At 33.5% G+C, this 21,412-nt stretch overlaps 1 protein-coding gene across 1 annotated transcript; it reads right to left on the reverse strand.

Annotated features, from left to right (window-relative positions):
• Nucleotides 1–2,933: 2,933 nt before the first annotated feature.
• LOC127555303 (olfactory receptor 51A4-like) lies at nucleotides 2,934–3,875 on the reverse strand. Its single transcript, XM_051987530.1, has one exon. It carries the CDS (start codon nucleotides 3,873–3,875, stop codon nucleotides 2,934–2,936), a length of 942 nt encoding a protein of 313 aa, XP_051843490.1.
• Between the last annotated feature and the right edge of the window lie 17,537 nt (nucleotides 3,876–21,412).

Below are 21,412 nucleotides of genomic sequence, written 5' to 3' on the forward strand. Positions count from 1 at the left end.
GGATACACGATCAAGATATAGAAAAAATCTCCAGTATGTCTTTTGTTCACATGCACTGTCTTTCTAATTCCTATTACTGTTTCAAATCTGCTACCATTCCTGGTTGCTCTGATTACTGTCACCAATAACACTTGTATCTTCCATTAGTGTATTTACTTTCTAAGGCATTCTATTAGAAACTAAAGATATGAAGGCAAAAATAACACTCCCTACATTCAATGATAATTTGATTCTTTAAAAGAACATATCTGTTCCTTACATGTTGCTTCATTAAAAAAAAAAAAAATTATCTAGGGTGTAAGATTTTTTTCCCCCAGAATTAAACCAAAACAGTTACTGCTTTCCCATTCTCTTTCATGTTCAAGATGGACCAATCCATGGAAGATGGGAAAGGAACAAAATCTAACAAAGTAGTCAATTAAAAATGTTCCAACTATCAATGTTTTAAAGTCTATAATTTCTACTCAGGTACTAATTATCCTTCAGTAGATAGATAGTGCCATCCTTTGAAAATCAGTTTTAAAAGTCCTTAGATCCATACATTGCAATATTGCTTCATTGTATCAACTTATGTTTATAAGATATACAGATAAATAAAATTAAGTTCTCTAATTTTGAAACAAAACGGTCCACAGGTCTAGTTTGAATCCTTTTCTGAGAACACAGATTTATTTATTCTATATCTGGATAATCTAATATTTTTGTCATACATGAGTTCAGTGACCAATGTTCAAAATTGATAGGCCAATTAAGTCTCATGACCCTGACCTTTCTTCTTAAAAAATAATAATTACTTGTGTTAATATAATTAAAACTTTGAGTAATTCACTGGTAAAATATTTCAATAAGTTCAAAAAATGTCATTTATTTCTAGTCGATTAGACATCACTTAATCTTTCTAATTTTCATTTTTTTTTTCCTTTTGGTACCTCTCTCATTATTTACACACACAGTCAAGGCTCTCCCTATCCTCAGAAAATGCCTCACTATGTCCTACCGAACCCCTAATTATCATCCTATATCAATACATAGGTATGATGGAGCCTTCTCTAACCAGGTTGTAAGAAATGTTAAATTTTTTTATTGTGAGTATTTACATCTCAGGAATTGTAAGTTGCTATAAATCAGAGCTTGATTTAGTATTTTTTTTGTTTATCTAAGAAAGTGTTAATAATGCAGATTAGCTTTTAAAGTATAAGTGCATATATATTTCTACCTAGAAAGCAGAGTTATTAAATATTCACCAATACACACCTATGTTGTTCTATTAAATATTGCTTAAACTCAGAAGGACATGCAAGCATTTAAGTGCATACCATGTGCCAGACACTGTGCTAAGCACTTTACAGATATCATCTCATTTGATCTTCACAACAATCCCAAGAGGTAGATGATATTATCTTCATTTTAAAATTAATAAATCTGAGACAAATAGAATCACAAAACTGTATAATTGTCCAGAATTGCTCAGGATCACTAGCTAATAAGTGTCTGCTGCCAAGTTAGTACTCAAGTCTTCCTTACTTCAGACCTACCACTGTATTGATCATGCCATCTAGCTACTTCTCAAGAATATAGTAAAAGTTTTAGGAATGAAGTCTTCATTAGACTGGAATTCTTGTGACTGTGGTCTAAAAATAATCGACAATAACTAGCATTTACATAATGCTTTAAGTTTCCAAGAGCATCTAGATGTCATAGTGCATAGGGTGCTAGACCTGGAGTCAACAAGATTTGAATTCAAATCTGGTCTCTGACACTTCCTAGCTGTGTGACCCTGAGCAAGACATTTAACCCAATTGCCTCAGTTTCTCTGTGTAAAATGAGCTGGTGAAGAAAAAGGCAAACCATTTTAACATCTCTGCCAAGAAAACCCCAAATAGGGTCACAAGGAGTTGATATGACTGAATAACCAAACAACATACAAAAATAATGAAGATTTATTTCCAAAGTGTTTTACATCCATCATCTCATTTGAATCTCACAATGACTTTGTCTATATTTCTTTTCTCTTTCTTGGCCAAACTCCTCAGAAATCTATAGTCAGTGTAATCTTTCCTCATTCTCTTTAACTTCCTCAAATTTGATTTTACACTTTATCATACAACTGAAACTATTCTTTCCAAAGTTAGCAACAATCTATCAACCTAATGGCATTGCATTTTCTTAAACCCTAATTTCATTGATCACTGCTATTTTTGAAATTGTAAACCATATTTTTCTTTCTGCATGCCCTCTCCTCTCAGTTTTCAAAATGCTTTTCTCACATAGTGACTCTCCTAAATGTCTGACCACTCCTCCAAGATTCTCTTCTGAGTCCTTTTTTCTTTAATTTCTATAACTTTCCTGGTATTAACTTTGTTATTAAGTTCAATGATTATCTCTAAATAGGCTTTTCTCAGATATATAAAACACTTGTTTCTCTTAAGAACCCCTTTTCATGATTAAAAATGACATATTAAACATTTCAAACTGAATATTCCAGAGATTTAGCAAACTCAACATATTTACAATAGACCTGATTTTCTTCCCAATATTATTCTTCCAAATTTTCCTAATTGCGCTTGAGAGAATTACCATCTTTCCACTCAAATTCATAATCCTTGTGAGGAGCTGAAGATTACACAAGGAGAAAACACACACACACACACACACACACACACACATATACACACACATATCTCAACACCACCACTACTGAAATTTTATACAAAACAAAAGAAATCAGGGAGAAGAATTCAAAGTTTTAACATCTAGAAATCTATGTTTTGAGGAAATCTTTGCTTCATTATTAATTTTTATCAGCTTGCTGCTTGCTAGGTAAGAGATCAGTTCCAGGGTTTGGCCCCAATGTTCCTTTATTGGAAAGTACTTAAATACTTTGTGAGTAGAATGTGAAAAGAAATTCTAATAGGAATGCATGGCATCTTCCATTAGGTCTTCTTTAACCTTAACTTGCCTAGTACCTTCTCCCGGATCTGCCTGGTCTTCACACAGTATACAATAGGGTTCATCAGTGGAGGAACCAGCAAAAAGATATTAGCAATGAGAATCCTAATAAGTGGGGAGCCATGTTTGGCAAAGCGATGGACAATGGATAAACTTATAATTGGCATGTAGAAGATCAGGACAGCACAAATATGGGACACACAGGTGTTGAGAGCCTTGAGACGCTCTTGATGGGAGGCAATGCCCAAAACTGTCTTCAAGATCAGTACATAAGACATAGCAATGACTGAAAAGTCCAGCATACTTAGTATAGCAATAAAGAAACCATAAATGATATTTACCCTGTTATCAGAGCAGGCCAATTTCATTATGTCTTGGTGGAGACAGTAGGAATAGGAGAGGAGGTTCTCCTTGCAATATCTCAGTCTCTTTAAAGTGATAGGGAATGGGAGTATGAATATAAAACATCGAATGGCAAAGCCCATGCCAATTTGCATGACTCTGACATTGGTGAGAATGGAGCTATATCTCAAGGGATTGCGGATGGCTATGAACCGATCAAAAGACATGATGACAAGCACAGAGGATTCCATGGCAGTGAAAGTATGGATGAAGAATTCCTGGGCAATGCAAGCATCAACAGAAATTCCTGGAGCATTGAACAAGAAGATTCTCAGCATGGTTGGTAAGGAGGAGAAAGACAGGCAAAGATCAGAAAAAGCCAACATGGAAAGAAAATAGTACATGGGTTCATGGAGAGAAGGTTCTGTCTTGATGATGAGAAGAATGGTAGAGTTGCCCAAAGCAGCAATAATATATATGAAACAGATAGGAATGGCTATCCAGATGTGCACATGCTCCATTCCTGGGATCCCAATGAGGAAAAAGGTGGAAATCTTATCCTCAGTGATATTAAGAGGGGACATCTATAACTGAGGCAAGAACTACAATTACAATTACAGTTAACATTTCCTGAAACAAAATAAAGAAACAATAAGAAAGATGTGTATACTCATATTTTCTCATCCTTAATAGATAAAGTTGGAGCAAAGAGTTTGGGTTTTTTGGAGAAAGTCTATTGTTTAACTTTGCCCCCCTCCCAAATTGTTCTAGTGCTTAGACAATAGAATAGTTTGCTTTCACTTACACTATGCAAGTCAAGGATGGATGATCCTATGTCAAGAATTATGAAATAAGAATTCATACATGTAATGGTCAGCTAGATGAAATGTTCTCTGAAATTCCTTCTATCTTTATTGTTTTATTTGTCCAAATTCCCTCTATGTTTTTTAATAGGAACAATAGACAAAACTTGGACCATCACAATATTGCATAAATGCTGAAGCAAGATAATGGTATTCACAAATTCCTTTAGGAAAGAAATTTATAGACTTATATAGGTGTAATATACCTTAGAAATGATTTTTTAAGCCACACAAATATTTAAGCTAAATTATTTCAAATTCATTTTCATCTAAGCCACAGACTTTTGGAAATGAAAAAAATCTCGAGTTCTAATTCAATCCCTTTAATGTATGTATGAGTAAATTGAAATCAAGAAAGATAAAGGAACTTGACAAGCTTACTGGTCTAGATGATTATGTGTGTGTGTGTGTGTGTGTGTGTGTGTGTACATGCACACACAGAGACACACTTGTACTATACAAATAACTATAAACTTATATGTACACACTATGTACTTGTATACAGATGTGTGTATGCACACATATATGTATGGCATTATATGTTTGTATATACAGAATTGGAACTAGAAGCCAGATCTTTCCCTAAAGTCTAGTTTCCTTTCTGCTTTATTTCTAGCCTATTTTGAATCTATTTAAAAATGATTTTGTTTAAGACAAAACTTATTTATATTATAGTGTTAATTTAAAAATAATGAATAATTGTGAGATTTGTGAGGTGACTTTGTTAGCAATTTTTTCCTCTACATTTTCAACAGTATACAGAAATAACATTGCCACTCATAAATAGTGATAGATATAGTTTGACATCTATTTGACATAGAATTACTTACCCAGAAATCAACTGATAATCATTATATCTATAAATACTGAGGTTTACATACACAAAAATCCATGAGAAATTTATAACATTTTCTTCTTCATATTCATTCCAAATTGTGGATTTTATTCCCAAAGTAACACTAAAGGACAAACATAGGATCTATTTGAATTACTTCATACTTATGTGAAGCATAACTTATCTGTTTCTAAAGAGTATTTCAAAGAGGTAATGAAATAATGACCATATTTTCTGTTAGTAAATGGCAAAATAAACACTTTCTCTCATTATACTTGACTGTTTTTCTGTCATACCTGTTTCTCTTTTTTCGTTGTTCTGTTTCATTGTCTTTCTGTCTCCCTGCCTTTCCCTCTCCCTGCCTTTCTGTCTCTTTTGCTCTTTCAACATACATGCATGTGCACATGTACACACACACACACACACACACACACATTTGAATTCCGCTATAACAAATTCAATTATCAGAGTTTATAAAACAATATTTTTATGTTCTAATCAATGAGCTAATAGTCTGTAGTCAATGTTCTGTAAGGAAAGATTGATGAAAGAAGAGTTAGATGGTTGCTGTTTAATTTTTGAAACTCCCATGTTTCAAATATGATATAGGGCAATCCTCTTCCCCTCTCTACACTTCAATCACCTGCTGCAAAAGATTCATATTTCATACTTTAATTACATTGAAGAGTTGTTGAAAGGAATAAATTAACTAATCTTGGCAAAAGATTTTGTAACACTGACATGGCATACAAATGCAAATAATTAGTATTTTTGAGGCAATGTTTAATGTGAAAGATCCCAAACAATCTAGCTTAAAGCTAGATTGGCTTCTATGGATAAGATTTCTCTGTAGTCCCTTCAGTTTTCCTTTGTTTGCATTGTTTTTCTCTTCCTCCCTTCCTTTCATCCATTAGTAGATTTATTAATACTAGCTTCTATTTCTATTGTCCTATCCAAAATGGTGAGATAATTTTTTAAAACCCAGTTGTATAAAAATGGTTAATTAGTTACAAAGAAGAATAATAAGTTGAAGAGCTGGTGAATAGATATGAAATAATGTGCTTAAAACCTAAGTGATCATGTTGTAGAGGCATTCAGATTTTAAGGGTGAAACTGAAATGAAAATTCTTTGAGAATAGAGCCTTTTATTCATGTCTATCTTTTTATGCTCAACTCTTACCACAATCCCTTCCATATAATAATAAAACTAAAATGTACATAGTGGTTACAATATGCCAGGTACTGTGCTAAGCACTATGTGATTGTTGTTTCATTTGATCTTCACAAAATAGATGCTGTTATTGTTCTCATTTTTAGATGAGGAAACTGAGGCAAAGAGAGATTAAGTGCCCATGATCACTCAGCTACTAAGTGGCTAATTTGAACTCAGGTCTTTTTGATTCAGGTATAGTATTCTATTCATTGGGCCATCTTATTTCCATTGTATATAGCAGCAACCTGAAAGAACTTTTTTCATTTTACTTAATCTCTTGTCTCTTAATCCTGTAACTAATGTTGTCTTTTTTATTATTATTATTATTCTTGCTACTTCAATATTCATCAATATTGAATCAGAAGTCATATCCATCAAGTGTCTCAGATCCTAGGATTTATCAGGTTATGGCAGCATGATTTCAACCCATCAAATGCTGTCAAGTGATCTCCCACTATTTTTGTAATCTATCTCATATTTTAAGTCCCTATTATGCATTCTTTTCCTGTCTTTTATATTATAAAGACTTTTTCTTGGGAAAGGGAAAAAAGAAAAAAGAAAAGAACTCAGTATTCTTGTGTCTTACTGTGCAGTATAAAAGTTTCAGTTATCTTGACTAATAAACTTAGTCCTTCCTTATTTTTCCCTTCTCTTTTAATATACATTCTATAGATCTAACAGCACTCCTTTCTCTTAGCCTTTAATGATCTCATGAATTTCTCTTGAATCATACTTCAAATATGTTTACCTATCACTGCTCAGAGACTTCTTTTGGTAACATTCTAACTACCCCTCTCATCCTCCTTTGAACTTCTTCCTAGAGTATTCTGTCCAGAATTGTCAGTTACCTCTGTAGCTCTGCATTGACTACATGGCCTTAAACAACGATCAAAATTGGCATAGGACAATATCTGGAGAATGGAATATTTTAGTGAGAAAGTCTGAAAAACGAGAACAAGGTAAATAAGGAAAGGGAGAACAAGAAAGCAACAATACAAAGGTATCATGTTCCTAGAAGGTCTTTGAGAGATGACCTGAGAGGAACCTATAGTTCCTCTGTACCATAGTTCGTACAGATACCTTGGTAATTTTATTGGTAGAGAAAGGGATATAGCAGCTGTTAAGCAGCTAAAAATAATTGTCACATCTGTAATTACTTTATCCAATTGAATTCAACAGATATAACATCTATTATGTGCAAATCACTGTGCTACATGACAGAAAACCAGGGGTGAAAATGAAAGTGATAGTGAAACACAGATAAAAAATTACCCGATTCTTGTAGTCAGAAAGCTGATACTTTAACAAGGTGGATAAAGCTTATGCTCTAATAACTAGGATACCAAGTAACATATAATAGGAAAAAGGAGAGAATCAAAGTATCCAGAGAAATTTGGAGGAGAGAGGGATATTCAGATGGTGATGTTAGGAAAGGTTTCATGAAGGAAATGGTACCTAAAGTGAATCCTAAAATGAAAAGATTAATTTGAATGACTGAGATGTGGACAGAGACTTTTCCAAGAATGGAAGATGATTTGTATCAATGAACAGGTACAAAACAGGATAACACTTAAAATAAGTAATAGACAAACATATATATATATATATATATATGTATGTATATATGCATATATATGTATCTTACTTTAAGGTTTATAAATTTATACATACACATACAAACATGTATATATAAATATACACATGTATGTATTATGTTTGTATAATATATAATTATTCACATTTTAACTGATAAGGAAATGGTTGTTGACAGAATTTATATGAATTTTTCAGGGTGACACAACTAGTGTATCTACTACCTAATTCTTTCTGACTCTAAGTATATAACTTTATCCTTTATAGAAAATTGCCTCCTCTAACAATTTGTCTGCTTTGGAAGAAAGGAGGATGGGTAGAAGGAAATAATGCAGGGAAAAAAAGAAACCTTTTAGTGGTACTTACATTGAATTTATTCCTACAGACAATGAAAAACCAATGAAAGTCATTAAGCAGTGAAATAGTAAAATTAGACAAATCCATTAACAGCATTTTAGAACTGAGTATTATCTGATAGTTTTTTGGTGGATAATGAATCCTGAACTTGTCAACACATAATCTCCATGCTTTTGACTTTAGTTGTCACTAAAAAAACCACTTGCCTTTTTGAAGTTGATGTTAGTGGTTGCCAGTGAAGTTTGGAGTTGACCTGTCCTCCATTTTCTTCCAACATAGAGAAAAGTATTTTTGCCAGAGTTGGGGAAAGGAAGGTGGGAGAAACTTCTAGGATATTTGATATTTTGGTCTTGGGAATGTGGTCAGAAAGAAACTTAAGAACTACCACAAATTGTTGGGGGTACAAGTCATTTTAGACAATCTTAAGAGAGTGAGTGACTGCTTATAAACAGGGTCAGTTCCCCAAATGTCTGAAGTATGTAAAAATACTTATTTTCAAAGAGTAGAAAACTGGATCTTTATGATTTCTGGAAATCTTTAGGATCAGGAATTCTTATTCTCTATTCATTTAAGCAAGGATATGAGTACTGAATATGGGAAAGCTCTTTGCTATATTGTTGCCTGATAAAATTTAGAAATGAATGGACCAAAAACAATTTTGGCAATTAGATCACTAATCTGGGTGAAAGACCCTGGATGGTTCCATTAAACTGAAAAAGGACAGGACTCAAGGTGACAGCCTCAGAGCATTCTTCTCTCTAGCCTAATATATAACATTTTTTATAGTATTCACTGATCTATGCATTGCCCCTCTCCTTTCCCTCTACCTTCTTCTCCAATATATTGTCATCCGCCCAGGTCCAAGGGTTCACAGCTCTCTAGGGAGGAAGACTAAGAAGAATCATCTCTGAGAGTAAACAAAATATGCTATCCAATAGAAGCTTGAATCCTAGGAGAAGGAAGTAGACAGGAGAGAGGAACTCTTTAATATTCCTTCTTAGAGAATTGGATTTTCTACCATTATAATCACTTTTTGCTTATGTAAATTTAGGGTCATGTTGTTAATCAAAAAGTTAGAGTAAAAGTGATGGAGGAAGATGATCAGTCTAAAAAGTCAGAAAGGGAATCAAGTAGAAGAATTGAATGCATTAAATTAAGACTAATATCTGAAAGCTTGAAGGAGACAAATTACTGTTGTTTGCTAATTTCAGTCATGTCTGACCCTTTGTGCCCCCTTTTAGGGTTTTCTTGGCAAAGATACTGTAGTAGTTTGTCATTTTCTTCTCCAGATCATTTTACAGATGAGGAAACCCAATAGCATATCTGAATCAGAATTAGAAAGCCCATACTAGGGTAGTACAAATAAAAGACTAATCAAATCAATGTATATATAGATAGATATATCTATCTATCTATCTATCTATATCTATCTATCAACCATCCACTCATGGAGGAAGGGGGTAAAGAAAAAAGCAAAGTCTTTGTAATAAATCATACACACACACACACACACAAACACACACATACACATGCACACATCCAAGTTCCCATATTGGTCAGTTCCCAAATGTTGTCTTATTCTGTATATTTAGTCAGTCAGTTACCTATCTGTAGGCAGTGAGTACCATTCTCTATCTTAGATTTTTTTTGAAATGTTGATTGGCCATTGAAATGCATTGGAATTCTTAAATGTTCTAAACTTTTTATTTCTTTTAAAGGAAATTTTAATTTATATTGAGTCTAATTTTGCTTTCCTATGACTTTTGCTTATTATTTCTAGTTCTGTTCTCTGTGGTAGCATAAATCAGCAATTATTCAAATGTGAGTTCTTCAAATACTTGAAGAAGAATATAATCTTTTCTTACCCTTCAAAAAGTAAATTTCTTGATAAATGGTTAAAGAATATGAACAGACAATTTTCAGATGAAGAAATTGAAACTATTTGTAGCTACATGAAAAGGTACTCCAAATCACTGTTAATCAGAGAAATGTAAATTAAGACAACTCTGAGATATCCCTACACACCTGTCAGATTAGCTAAGATGACAGGAAAAGATAATGCTGAATGTTGGAGGGGATGTGGGAAAACTGGGACACTGATACATTGTTGGTGGAACTGTGAATAGATCCAACCATTCTGGAGAGCAATCTGGAACTATGCTCAAAAAGTTATCAAACTGTTCATACTCTTTGATCCAGCAGTATTTCTATTGGGATTATATCCCAAAGAAATCTTAAAAAGGGAAAGGAATCCACATGTACAAAAATGTTTGTGGCAGCCAACTTTGTAGTGTCAAGAAACTAGAAACTGAGTGGATGCCCATCAGTTGGAGAGTGGCTGAAACATTATAGTATATGAATGTTATGGAATATTATTGCTCTATAAGAAATGACCAACAAGATGATTTTAGAAAGGCCTGGAGAGACTTACATGAACTGATGCTAAATGAAATGAGCAGAACTAGACTATACAACAAAAAGACTATACAATGATCAATTCTAATAGACGTGGCTCTCTTCAACATTGAGATGATCTAAACCAGTTCCACTTGTGCAGTGATGAAGAGAGCCATCTACACACAGGGGAACAAAGGGTGAAATACAACACAGCATTCTCACTCTGTTGTTATTTGCTTGTATTTTGCTTTTTTTCCCTCAGTTTTTCTTTTTTTTTCCTTCTTGATCTGATTTTTCTTGCACAACTAGATAACTGTAAAATATGTATGCACACATATGTACACACATAACTGTACAAATGTGTATTGGATATAATATGTATTTCTACATATTTAACATATATTGGACTACCTGCCAGATTTGGGGGAGGGGGAGTAGGGAGAAGAAGGGGAAAATTTGCAATAAAAGATTATGCAAGAGTTAATGTTGGAAAAATTACCCATGCATATGCTTTGTAAATAAAAAAAAATTAATTAAAAAAAGTAAATTTCTTCTCTAGAATAATCAACAATGACTCTCTTATTGATCCTTCTATGTCCTGGTTCCTTCAACATCTTGATCATTCTTTTTTGGCAACCTTGTTTATTCTTCCTAAAACTGACAGCCAAAGATGAAGGCCATCTTTTAGTTTATCAGATTATAGCAGTGACAATCTATCAAAGAAATCAATGTGAATTTTAAAAATGTCAAGGTTTGTAATGAATTGGGATAAACTCATATACCAGAAAACTTACACCTCTGTCCAAAAAGTAGAGATATGAACTGTGAGTCATTTATAATAGGGATGGGAGGAAGAGAAAAGGAAGGGAAAGAATACGCATTTATACAGTACTTTCTAAGTACCCGGCACTGTGCTGTGATAGATATATACATATTCTTTTATTTGATCACAAACCACCAAAAATCCTGTTGTTAGGATTATAGATGACTACTATATTCTATCTATATAATTTCAAATTACATGTTATTTGCCAGAAATGAGTGGGAACATTACAAACTAAGCATACATTACTGGCTAGGGATTAATAACATAGACACAAATGACCTAACGTGAAGGTCATGTGGCAATGAAATTCTCATTACACCTAAAAAAATAGAGGGAAAGCTTTCTTCAGTACAAAAGGAACTGGGCTAAAAACAGATGGTGCATGTCTGGAACTTCCATTAGACACCATGCCATCAAAATGTACATTCTCTACTTTAATTGAGGTGGGGGGGACATAGCAGAAATCTTATAATTTCCCACCTAGATGCTTATCTATACTTACAACATCTCCAGAAAATCAAACTCTGGTAAGATTATATCAGCTTTGAAATTTACGCCTTCTAAGTAACATTCTTTGGTTCCCCCTCTTTGATTGGAGAGGGTAGAGAGTGGACATTGAAGATGGCTGCCCAGACAAGTAGGGAGCCCAGGGAAGATACCTCAAAAATTCCTATATGGATACAGGATTTCATCATTTTGTCACACCACATATACTAATTTTTAGTTTCTTTTAACATGTTGTTTTCTCCCTTTTAATTGTAAGCTTCTTGGGACCAGGAACTGTCTTCTGCTTTGTTTGTAGTTCCAGTAGTTATCACAGTGGCTGTCTGACATATAGTAGATATTTAATTAGAGTATATTGACTGAGTTCACTTCAGTTCTATGTGAATTGATTCAGTTATATGTGAATAGATGAAAAAAGCAGACGACGGATGAAAATTTGTGTGCATTAAATTAAAACAATTATAAGGTAACACTTTATGGTACCTGAGAGAGAAAACTATGGAAATTGAATGTAAGTCAGCAATTGCTGTACTCACTTTTTTCTAATTTTTTCTCTCTCTTTTTTCTCCTTTTTTCTGATTTTTCTCTCCCAAAATGATTCATAAAGAAATGTGTATTTTAAAGTTAATATACATGTATAACCACAAAAAATCAAGCAATTAAAAAAGAAAAAAAAAGTTTGTGTGCATTGATACAGAACAAGAGGCAAAATGGTGAATATAAAGGATTCAAATGCCAGTGTTTTAAAATCATTATACTATTGAAATAATGACAGAAGTTGGAGCCATACAGTGGAGTATTGTATCAGACTATATATCACTGATCACATATATGGCACCAAGAAGAAGCTAGTGCTGCACAGTTTCACTGTTGGAAAAGCTATATATCATGACTTTCTGTATTGAGGTTAAAAAAAATCAACAATGAAGCTAATAATAAACAGATTCTATTACCTAAAATGGACAATGTGTCGCCAAGAAGAAAACCATTACTATTACTAAAATAACAGAAAACAATAATAGTTGCTATTTATGTAGTATTTTATGGTTTATAAACTACTTTATAGATATTAATATGGAATTATTCTGAACAGTTGTGGAACAAAAACACTAGCAAACCTTTAGAATTTAGCTCCACTCATCTCCTATTTCTAGAAAGAGACTAAGATTATATCATAAATTGGAAGCATCTAACAAATTGTGCACAGGAATATCTAAGCAGGACTCAGGAAGCTTCTAAGGTTGCTAAAGTTTTACAGAAGAAATATTCCTTAGTGCATGGACATCCTTCTAGGATCCTTTTGATGCATTGGTCAAAATATAATGACTTTATTTGGCAACAAGGAGTTGAGAAAATCTCTTGATAGCCTCAATATTTTTCCCATAACTGTTTTTCCTTGAATTTATTTTATTTGAAGAAACACAATAAGCAAAAAGAAAAATAGAAAAGCAATACAAAACAAAAGAGAATATTATCATATGCCCAGCAGAATATTAGGAAGGATTCAAAATATGTAACAACAAATACTAATTTAAAGAATGTATGTGTATATATATATATATGTAGAAGAAATAATATTCATGAGTATTCATCTTTACTTCCTCACAAATTGTTCTTTTTTCTCTCCTGCCTGTGCACCTTACTTACTTTATTCTTTTTCTGCCCTTTCATTCCCCCCACTACTCCCAAGCAGGCTATAGTTAAGAAAGGATATATTTATATGCACATAAGTAGATATATACAAACATACATACACCCATTCATATACACACATACTCCACATACACATCTTTCCTATCCCTGCTGCCTCTTTAATAAAGTTCTGCTCTATAACTTGCCTTACTATTATTTAACCTTCCTCCATCCAGGAATCTCTTCCTTGCCTTCTTCCCTGACCCTTTGCTTTCATCTATCACTCCTCCCTTATTTCTCTATAGATTTTGGAAGGTGCTATACCCTTCATGGTATATGTATAGTGTTGCCTATTGAATCCATTCCGAATGTAAGTAGATTTTCAGAACTACGAGCCATCCTCCTCTTCTAATGCCTCTATGTCTATTCTTCTTCTGCACCTCATTTGTATAACATGATTACTATTTTAACTTTATTCTGCCAAACTTTCTTTTGAGCTTACTCTATTGCAGATATAAATCTTAAACATAAAGTAAACATTTCCCATGCACAAAAAACATAAACAATTTGTACACATTTTAAACAGTTTGTGCATATTGAGTTCCTTAAAATTGATTTTTTTTATATTGGTTATTATATGTTAAATTTTCAGTTAAGTTTGGGTTTGGTTGATAGAAATTTCTGAAATCTGCAAGTTCATTGAATGTCCATTTTTTCATTGAAAATAATTTTACTGGATATGATATTTTTGGACACATTCCTAGTTCTTTTGCTTATCTGTACATATGATTCCAAGACCTTCAGTCTTGTACAATTTTAATTGTAGATCCAGCATATTTGAATTTTTTTTTTCTTGTTTGTTGCAAAATTTTCTCTTTGATCTGGGGGTTTCAAAATTTGGCAATAATATTCCTATGTGTTTTCCATAAAGGATTTTTTTTGAAATTGTGATCCATGGAATTTTTCTATTTCCACTTTCCCCTCATGTTCTATCATTCCAGGACAATTTTCTAGAATTCTTTCCTGCAAAATTATATCAAGGTTCTCTTTGGCCACAACTTTCTGGCAGTCCGATTATTCTTATATTTCCTTTTTTTGATCTGTTGTTTTTTCTTATGAGTTGTTTTACATCCTGTTCTATTTTCTCATTCTTTATGATCTGTTTTGTTATTTCTTGATCTCTCATAGCTTCACTGGCTTCCCCTTGCCTGATCGTAATTTTCACAGAATTATTTTCATCTGTTCTAATTGTTAACATTTCCCCCCATAATTTTCTTTTTTTTCTTGAGTGGTTTTAATTCTTTCTTTACTTTTTCAATACTTTTTTGAATTTTTCTATAAATTCTCTCCAGGCAGGGAGTCATTTCATATTACTCTTTGGAGTAGAAGCATTTTTTATTAAAGTGTCCTCCTATGAAGGAGGATCAGGATCCTCCTGATCTTCCTTATTCCTATAATATGTTTCAATGGTGAGGTTCTTTCTTCTTTGTAAATTAATTTTTTTTTAAATAAGAGGTATTAGTGTAAGCATCTCTAATCATGGGGGTGGTAGGATGGTGCTTCAAACTTCTGTTCAGCTCTCCCCTCTGACCAGAAACCCCAAACCAAGAGCTCTACCTTCCTCTAAGTGTCTATAGCCAGCAGTGCCCCTATCCTGCTGTTTCTGCACTCATCAGATTCTGGTGCTTTCTCACTCAAGACTCCATCTCAGCAGCACAGCTGGGCCTGGTGTTCCCAATCAGCCAAGGTTGACTCTCTTTTCCCAGACTCAATGTCCCACTCTACAACCAGTCCAGGAGGTAAAAATCTCTGTGGTTCCTACTGAGGCTCCAGTCATACCTAAGTAGTAAGTATCAACCTACTTGATATTTCTGCAGAGGTAGCCCAAAGTTGTTTTCACTTCAGACAAGTTGATCCTGGCTTGGGTCTTTCTTCAGATCTTGTCAGAAGGATCCCTGTTCTGCCTGTCTTCTTAGTTTTGCTTGGTAGGTGATTCTTGGTTACAGTCCTAGCTGCGTTGCTCTCTGGACTATCATATTCCAAGTCCTATGATCCTTTAATGTATACTGCTAAATCTTGTCTTATCCTGACTGTGGCTCCACCATATTTGAATCATTTCTTTCTGTATGCTTGCAATATTTTTTCTTTGACCTGGGAGTTCTGGAATTTGGCTATAATATTCCTGGAAGTTTTTATTTTGGGACCCTTTTTTTCAGGAGGTGATCAGTGGATTTTTTCAATTTCTATTTTACCCTCTGATTCTAGAATATCAGGACAGTTTTCCTTAATAATTTCTTGAAAGATGATGTTTAGGATTTTTTTTTTTTGATCATGACTTTCAGGTAAAGCAATAATTTTAAAATTATCTCTCCTGGATTTGTTTTCCAGGTCAGTTGTTTTTCCAATGAGGTATTTCACATTTTTCTATTTTTTTTTTTCATTTTTTTGGCTTTGCTTTATTTATCTTGATTTCTTATAAAGTCATTAGCTTCCATTTGCTCAATTTTTTTTATAAAAGCTTTTTATTTTCAAAACATATATATGGATAATTATTCAACATTGACCCTTGCAAAAACTTGTGTTTTGAATTTTCTCCCCTTTCCCATCCCCTCCCCTAGATGGCAAGTAATCTAATATATGTTAAACATGTTAAAAAATATATGCTAAATCCAATATATGTGTACATATTTATACAATTATATTGTATGAGAAAAATCAGATCAAAAAGGAAAAAAAATGAGAAAGAAAACAAAATGCATACAACAAAAAGAATGAAAATTCTATGTTGTGATCCACACTCAGTTCCCACAGTCCTCTCTCTGAGTGCAGATGACTATCTTCATCCCAAGATCATTTAAACTGACCTCAACCATTTCATTGGTGAAAAGAACCATGTCCATCAGATCAATTCTATTTTTTAAGGAATTATTTTCCTCAATGAGCTTTTGTAACTCTTTTTCCAACTGACCAATTTTGCTTTGTAAGGCATTCTCCTCATTAGCGTTTTGAATTTCCATTTGTACCTCTCTCAATTCTTTCACTAATATTCTTCTATCTCTCTTACTTGATTTTCAAATTCCCTTTTGAACTCTTCCATGGTCTTAGCACAATTCTTATTTTTCTTGGAAGCTTTGGATGTAGAAGCTTTGACTTTGTTATCATCTTCTGAGTATGTGTTTTGATCTTCATTTTCACCATAATAATTTTTAATGGTCAGAAACTTTTTTTGTTTTCTGCTCATTTTCCTAGCCTATTATTTGGCTTAAAATACTTTGTTAAAAGTAGGTGTCTGTTTCCTGTTTGAAGGGTGCACTGTCCCAAGCTTGAGGGTTTTGTGCAGCTGTTTTCAGAAATCCTTCTAGTAATCTGAACATAAGCCCTCTTTTCTGTCCTGGAGCTGTTATGTGAGTCTCCTACCCCACTGTAACTGTAAGATCTAATGTGTTGGCTGGGCTGGGGCTGGAGCTCCACTGACCAAGATTGCCCTGGGACTGCATACCAGATCCCCAACCCATTGCTCCAGACCCTCTTCACTGACCTTCCAAATCTTCCCTGGTGTCTCCAGGCTGAGGAGTTCAGAAGCCTCCAGCACTGCTACTGATTCTAGGTCAGGGCTAGGGCCACGACTGCCTTTGTATACTAGGCTCCCACTCTAGTTCCACAGACCTTGTCTGCTGACCTTCCAGGTCCTTTTTGATGTCTCTAGGCTGAGAGATTGGAAGCCACCAGTAGTGTTGCTGATTCAGAGATTGGGCCATTCTGGGGCTGGGGCTGGGGCTGGGGCTGGGTTTGTGGGGGCACTACCACCCTGTGTCAGGACCTTTTCTACTGAACTTCTAAGTTGTCTTCAGTTAAAAAATGTTCTACTCAATTTTTTGGGGGTGTTCTGATTCTCTAAAGTTTGTTTAGAGTAATTATTTAAGGGAATTGGAGCAGTTTGGGAAAGAGGTTGAGTAAGTTCCTGCCTTTACTCTGCCATTTTGACTCTGCCTGATACTGTTAATTTTTATCAAACAAATGTTAACAATTTCTCAGATTTATATAACACTTTACAATTTGTAAAGTGCTTAACAAATATTATCTATTTGATCTTCAAAATATATTTAACATGTTAAAGACCAACAGTATAAATATTATCTATTTGATCTTCAAAATATATTTAAAATGTTAGGGACCAACAGTAGACTAAGTGTATGACTTTCCTAGAAAAGACATACATTTCCACCAAGAATGATTATTCTCTTGATTTTCAACCAGCTGGTGTGTGGGCATCCATAATTTGGTATTTTTTGTGACTCTGAAGATGGGCAGACTGAAAACATTTACAATTAGTGTGTCTCTTGATGTAGAGATAAACAAAGATTATATCAACTAACTATAACTTCAGTTCAGAAAGTGCTAAAAGCAAATTGTATGACACCTGAATTTGTTTCCATTTTATTTTATTTTCAATATTTATTTCATTTTCAACAAAGAGTCAACATTATGCTGAAAAAAAAATTGAGTATATATGGAACACACAAATTAACATAATGACGCAAATTACTCTATACTTAGTTGTGGAAGGAACAGGAAACTTTTCTCTATATAAAATAGACCTAAAAGCTTTAGGAGATCGATAGTGATTTAGTTGGACTCTGAATGGTCAAGTTTATACTGATTTACATAGACTTCATAAAATAATGTGCTAATTATAGAAAGATTACCTGATTCAAACAACAGCTCAAAATTAGTCTCTCTAAGGGAAGACGGTGCTCTGTATTCCAGCTACGAGTCCAAATGCTGGGAAATACTAAATCCAGAAGCAATATCTTTTCTTCTTATTACTTTAGAAAATCCTGTGGTAGGTACAATTTTAGAATGGAGTCCCCATGCTGCCTAATCTAGATATTCCATACTATTAGGCTTAAGAAAGCAAAAATCTAATTCTTTTATAGATTATAATCAACCATATCATGATTTGAAATTGATAGAACAAAATTATTAATAGATTACTGGAGAGCTAATGATTTCCAGCAAGAGAGACTATTTTACAAAGTACCATGTGACACCAATAAAAATTTTATGAACCTATAGATAGACCTATGTCACATGAGCCTTGCATGTAAATATATATGTTCACTAATGTATAATGTTAATCATTGTATGATTAAATATCTTTCTCTTTTATTTATTTTTGACTAACCATATCTATATTTTTGCCCCATTAGACTAGGAAATATGTTGAATTTTGTTGTCAGTTATGTGGGCCAAATTTCCTGTTTTTATGCTTTAATATTTCCTAGACTTCTGTTTGATATTATTGTTTTGATTTGTATTGCTGTTGTTCATATTTCCTTATATTATTAGGGATTTAAATATGCAGCATTGGAAAATATATTAGCCGATGAATATAACTTAGGCCTATTATAACTTAAGCTGCTATGATGCTGTGCTTGTATAAATGATATTATATCTGTTATAAATGGCACAGTAGAATGATTATTTGAAGTGGTGAATCCATCAGTTTGTCTTCCTCATTCAACCTTATTTGTGAAGTACTAATGTAGTTGGTGAGTGTACCAAAATTGATTTTGAGGGTTTTTGTTTGTTTGTTTGTTTGTTTTTTGCTAAGGCAATTGGAGTTAAGTGACTTGCCCAGGGTCCCCAGAGTTGAACTCAGGTCCTCTTGACTTCAGGGCTGGTGCTTTTTCCACTCTACTACCTAGCTGTCTCATATACCATCTAACTGCTCCCCAAAACTGATTTTGAAAGGCACTGCAAAATTGAACTTTTAATTGTAACAATTTGCCAATTGCTAGGAACCAGTGAAAAAGTGATTCCATATTTGACCACTAGTCAAATTAACTATATACTGGTAGGTCCCTACTCACCCAATTACAGGTAAGCTTTATCTAAGCAAGTAATGAAATTCTTTCATACTAAACTGAGTATGAAACTTTATTTGGCCCATATAAGCAAAAATTTCTGATCAAAATTCCCTTGTGAACAATAAGCAAGAAAAGGAGTCTGGACTATCCATTGATTAATTTCCCCCTAAAAGAAAATTTCTTCTTTCACTTGTCCCTGTAAATCTAATCATCAATAACAATCAGATATAGAAGCAAAGGTTAAGGGTTCTGAACTTTCAGTTAGGTTACACATTGTATTGTATATCCTCACAGCCACTTTTGTTTACAAGTGGCACTGAAGAACAAGAGAGCATCATGATTGTGTAGCTTGAATAATATCCTTTCTTATTTATTATTTTTTGAATACTTCTATTTTTTATGTCACCCACAATTTCTTCACAGTTATCATTCATGATGTCAGGTCTAAGGCTGTGTTAGGGATACTGGTAGTTTTTCAAGTGACAAAAAGATTCAGATACCATGAGATTTTTTAAAGCATTTATACTGTACTTTAAGATTTTTAAAGAATCTTACCAATATTATATAATTTATTCTTCAAAAATGCTTTGAAAATTTGGTGTTATCATGTTCATTTTATAAATGAGAAAATTGAGACTGATAGAAGTTTAGTGAGTTTCCCAGGGTCACACAGCTAGCAAGTAAATGCTAGATTGAAATTCAGATCTTCATGATCTGAATATCCGTGGTTCTATTCATGCTCGAACTGCCTAAGATTCAAGAATACTCCACTATATGATAGAAGTGTGCAAAGTAAAGAAGTAGTAGAAAACTAAAGATCAACCTTTGAATCAAGTTTATCTGAGAAGATCTGGAGGATTACTCTTTCCCATTTCCAGAAGGGAGGAAGAATCCCCCCTCAATTAACCACTACTTTTCATAGACACACAAATTCATATTAACAAATATTGTGTTCATGGAAGTAGTGGGCATATCCACTGGAAAAGGTGCTTTAGTAGATTCCTTCTCTTATGATGTAGTCTAAATTGCTCCTCCCATTGGCTGATTTTAATCCTTGAATACAATTGTGATAGCCCTTAGTCCAATTCCATATATAATTCCTTCATTTGAAGTAGTGTCTAGCTCTTTTATGAAAAGATCATAATCCTTATCTCAACTTTGGCAAGAGTTTTCAGTTTAAGGATTATTCTTTTATTCCACCTCTCAACCATAGACTTTCCTAAATGTCTTCTGTCTTCATTACATTCCCTTTCTTCTCTTTTCACTTTTCTTTTGAAGAAAAGATAAGTGTATCCTCTCCATCACTCTTGTTGCTTCTCTTCTTCCTCCTGCTCCTCATCCTCCTCTTCCTCCTCTTTATCTTCATCTTCCTCTTGTTCCTTGTCCTCCTCCTCTTCCTTGTCCTTAACTTCCTCTTCCTCTTCATCCTCTTTGTCTTTTCTTCTTTTTTTCTTCCTTCTTCACAGGAGTAGTCAATAAATACAAAACTTAAGTCCTTTAATTAGCCAGCCAAATCTTCCTGGCATTGAGTACTAATATAAAGTGAGAGCCACAGCCCATCATTAGCACAGCTCTCTCATTTTTATTATTTATATGCATTCAATTGGCTCATCATTCAGAATTTTTAAGAGACTTTACTTAATTACATGTCTATCTTTTCTATCTGAATGACATTTAGGAAAATTATATTTCTGACAAGTATAACAAAGTTCCACTGCTTAAATTTCTCAAACATTAACCTCAAGTTATATCCTTTTTATAAAAGAATGATCTTTTTGAAATATAAAATACTGAAAGAGACTTTGTTTCTCATCATTTGTTTTCCTAGTTAATTCAATAGTTGTCTCTTAAAATGCCGAATGAAATTTATGACTCAAACCAGTGAATTGTCAAAGGCCATTTTCTCTAGAGACATAGTATTGAGCAAAATGTTAGTGAACATTCTGCTGTACTCTGTGCTGATCAAGTTATAACAGGAATATTGTAGTGATATTTGAGTGTTTCATTTAAAGAACAACCTATATGAAGAGA

Source organism: Antechinus flavipes, chromosome 3 (assembly GCF_016432865.1).
Source record: "Antechinus flavipes isolate AdamAnt ecotype Samford, QLD, Australia chromosome 3, AdamAnt_v2, whole genome shotgun sequence".
NCBI classification, from domain to species: Eukaryota; Metazoa; Chordata; class Mammalia; order Dasyuromorphia; family Dasyuridae; genus Antechinus; species Antechinus flavipes.

Bases quoted from the DNA above. Each gene is read 5' to 3' on its own strand.
- LOC127555303 (XM_051987530.1), bottom strand. From the start codon at position 3,875: ATGTCCCCTCTTAATATCACTGAGGATAAGATTTCCACCTTTTTCCTC.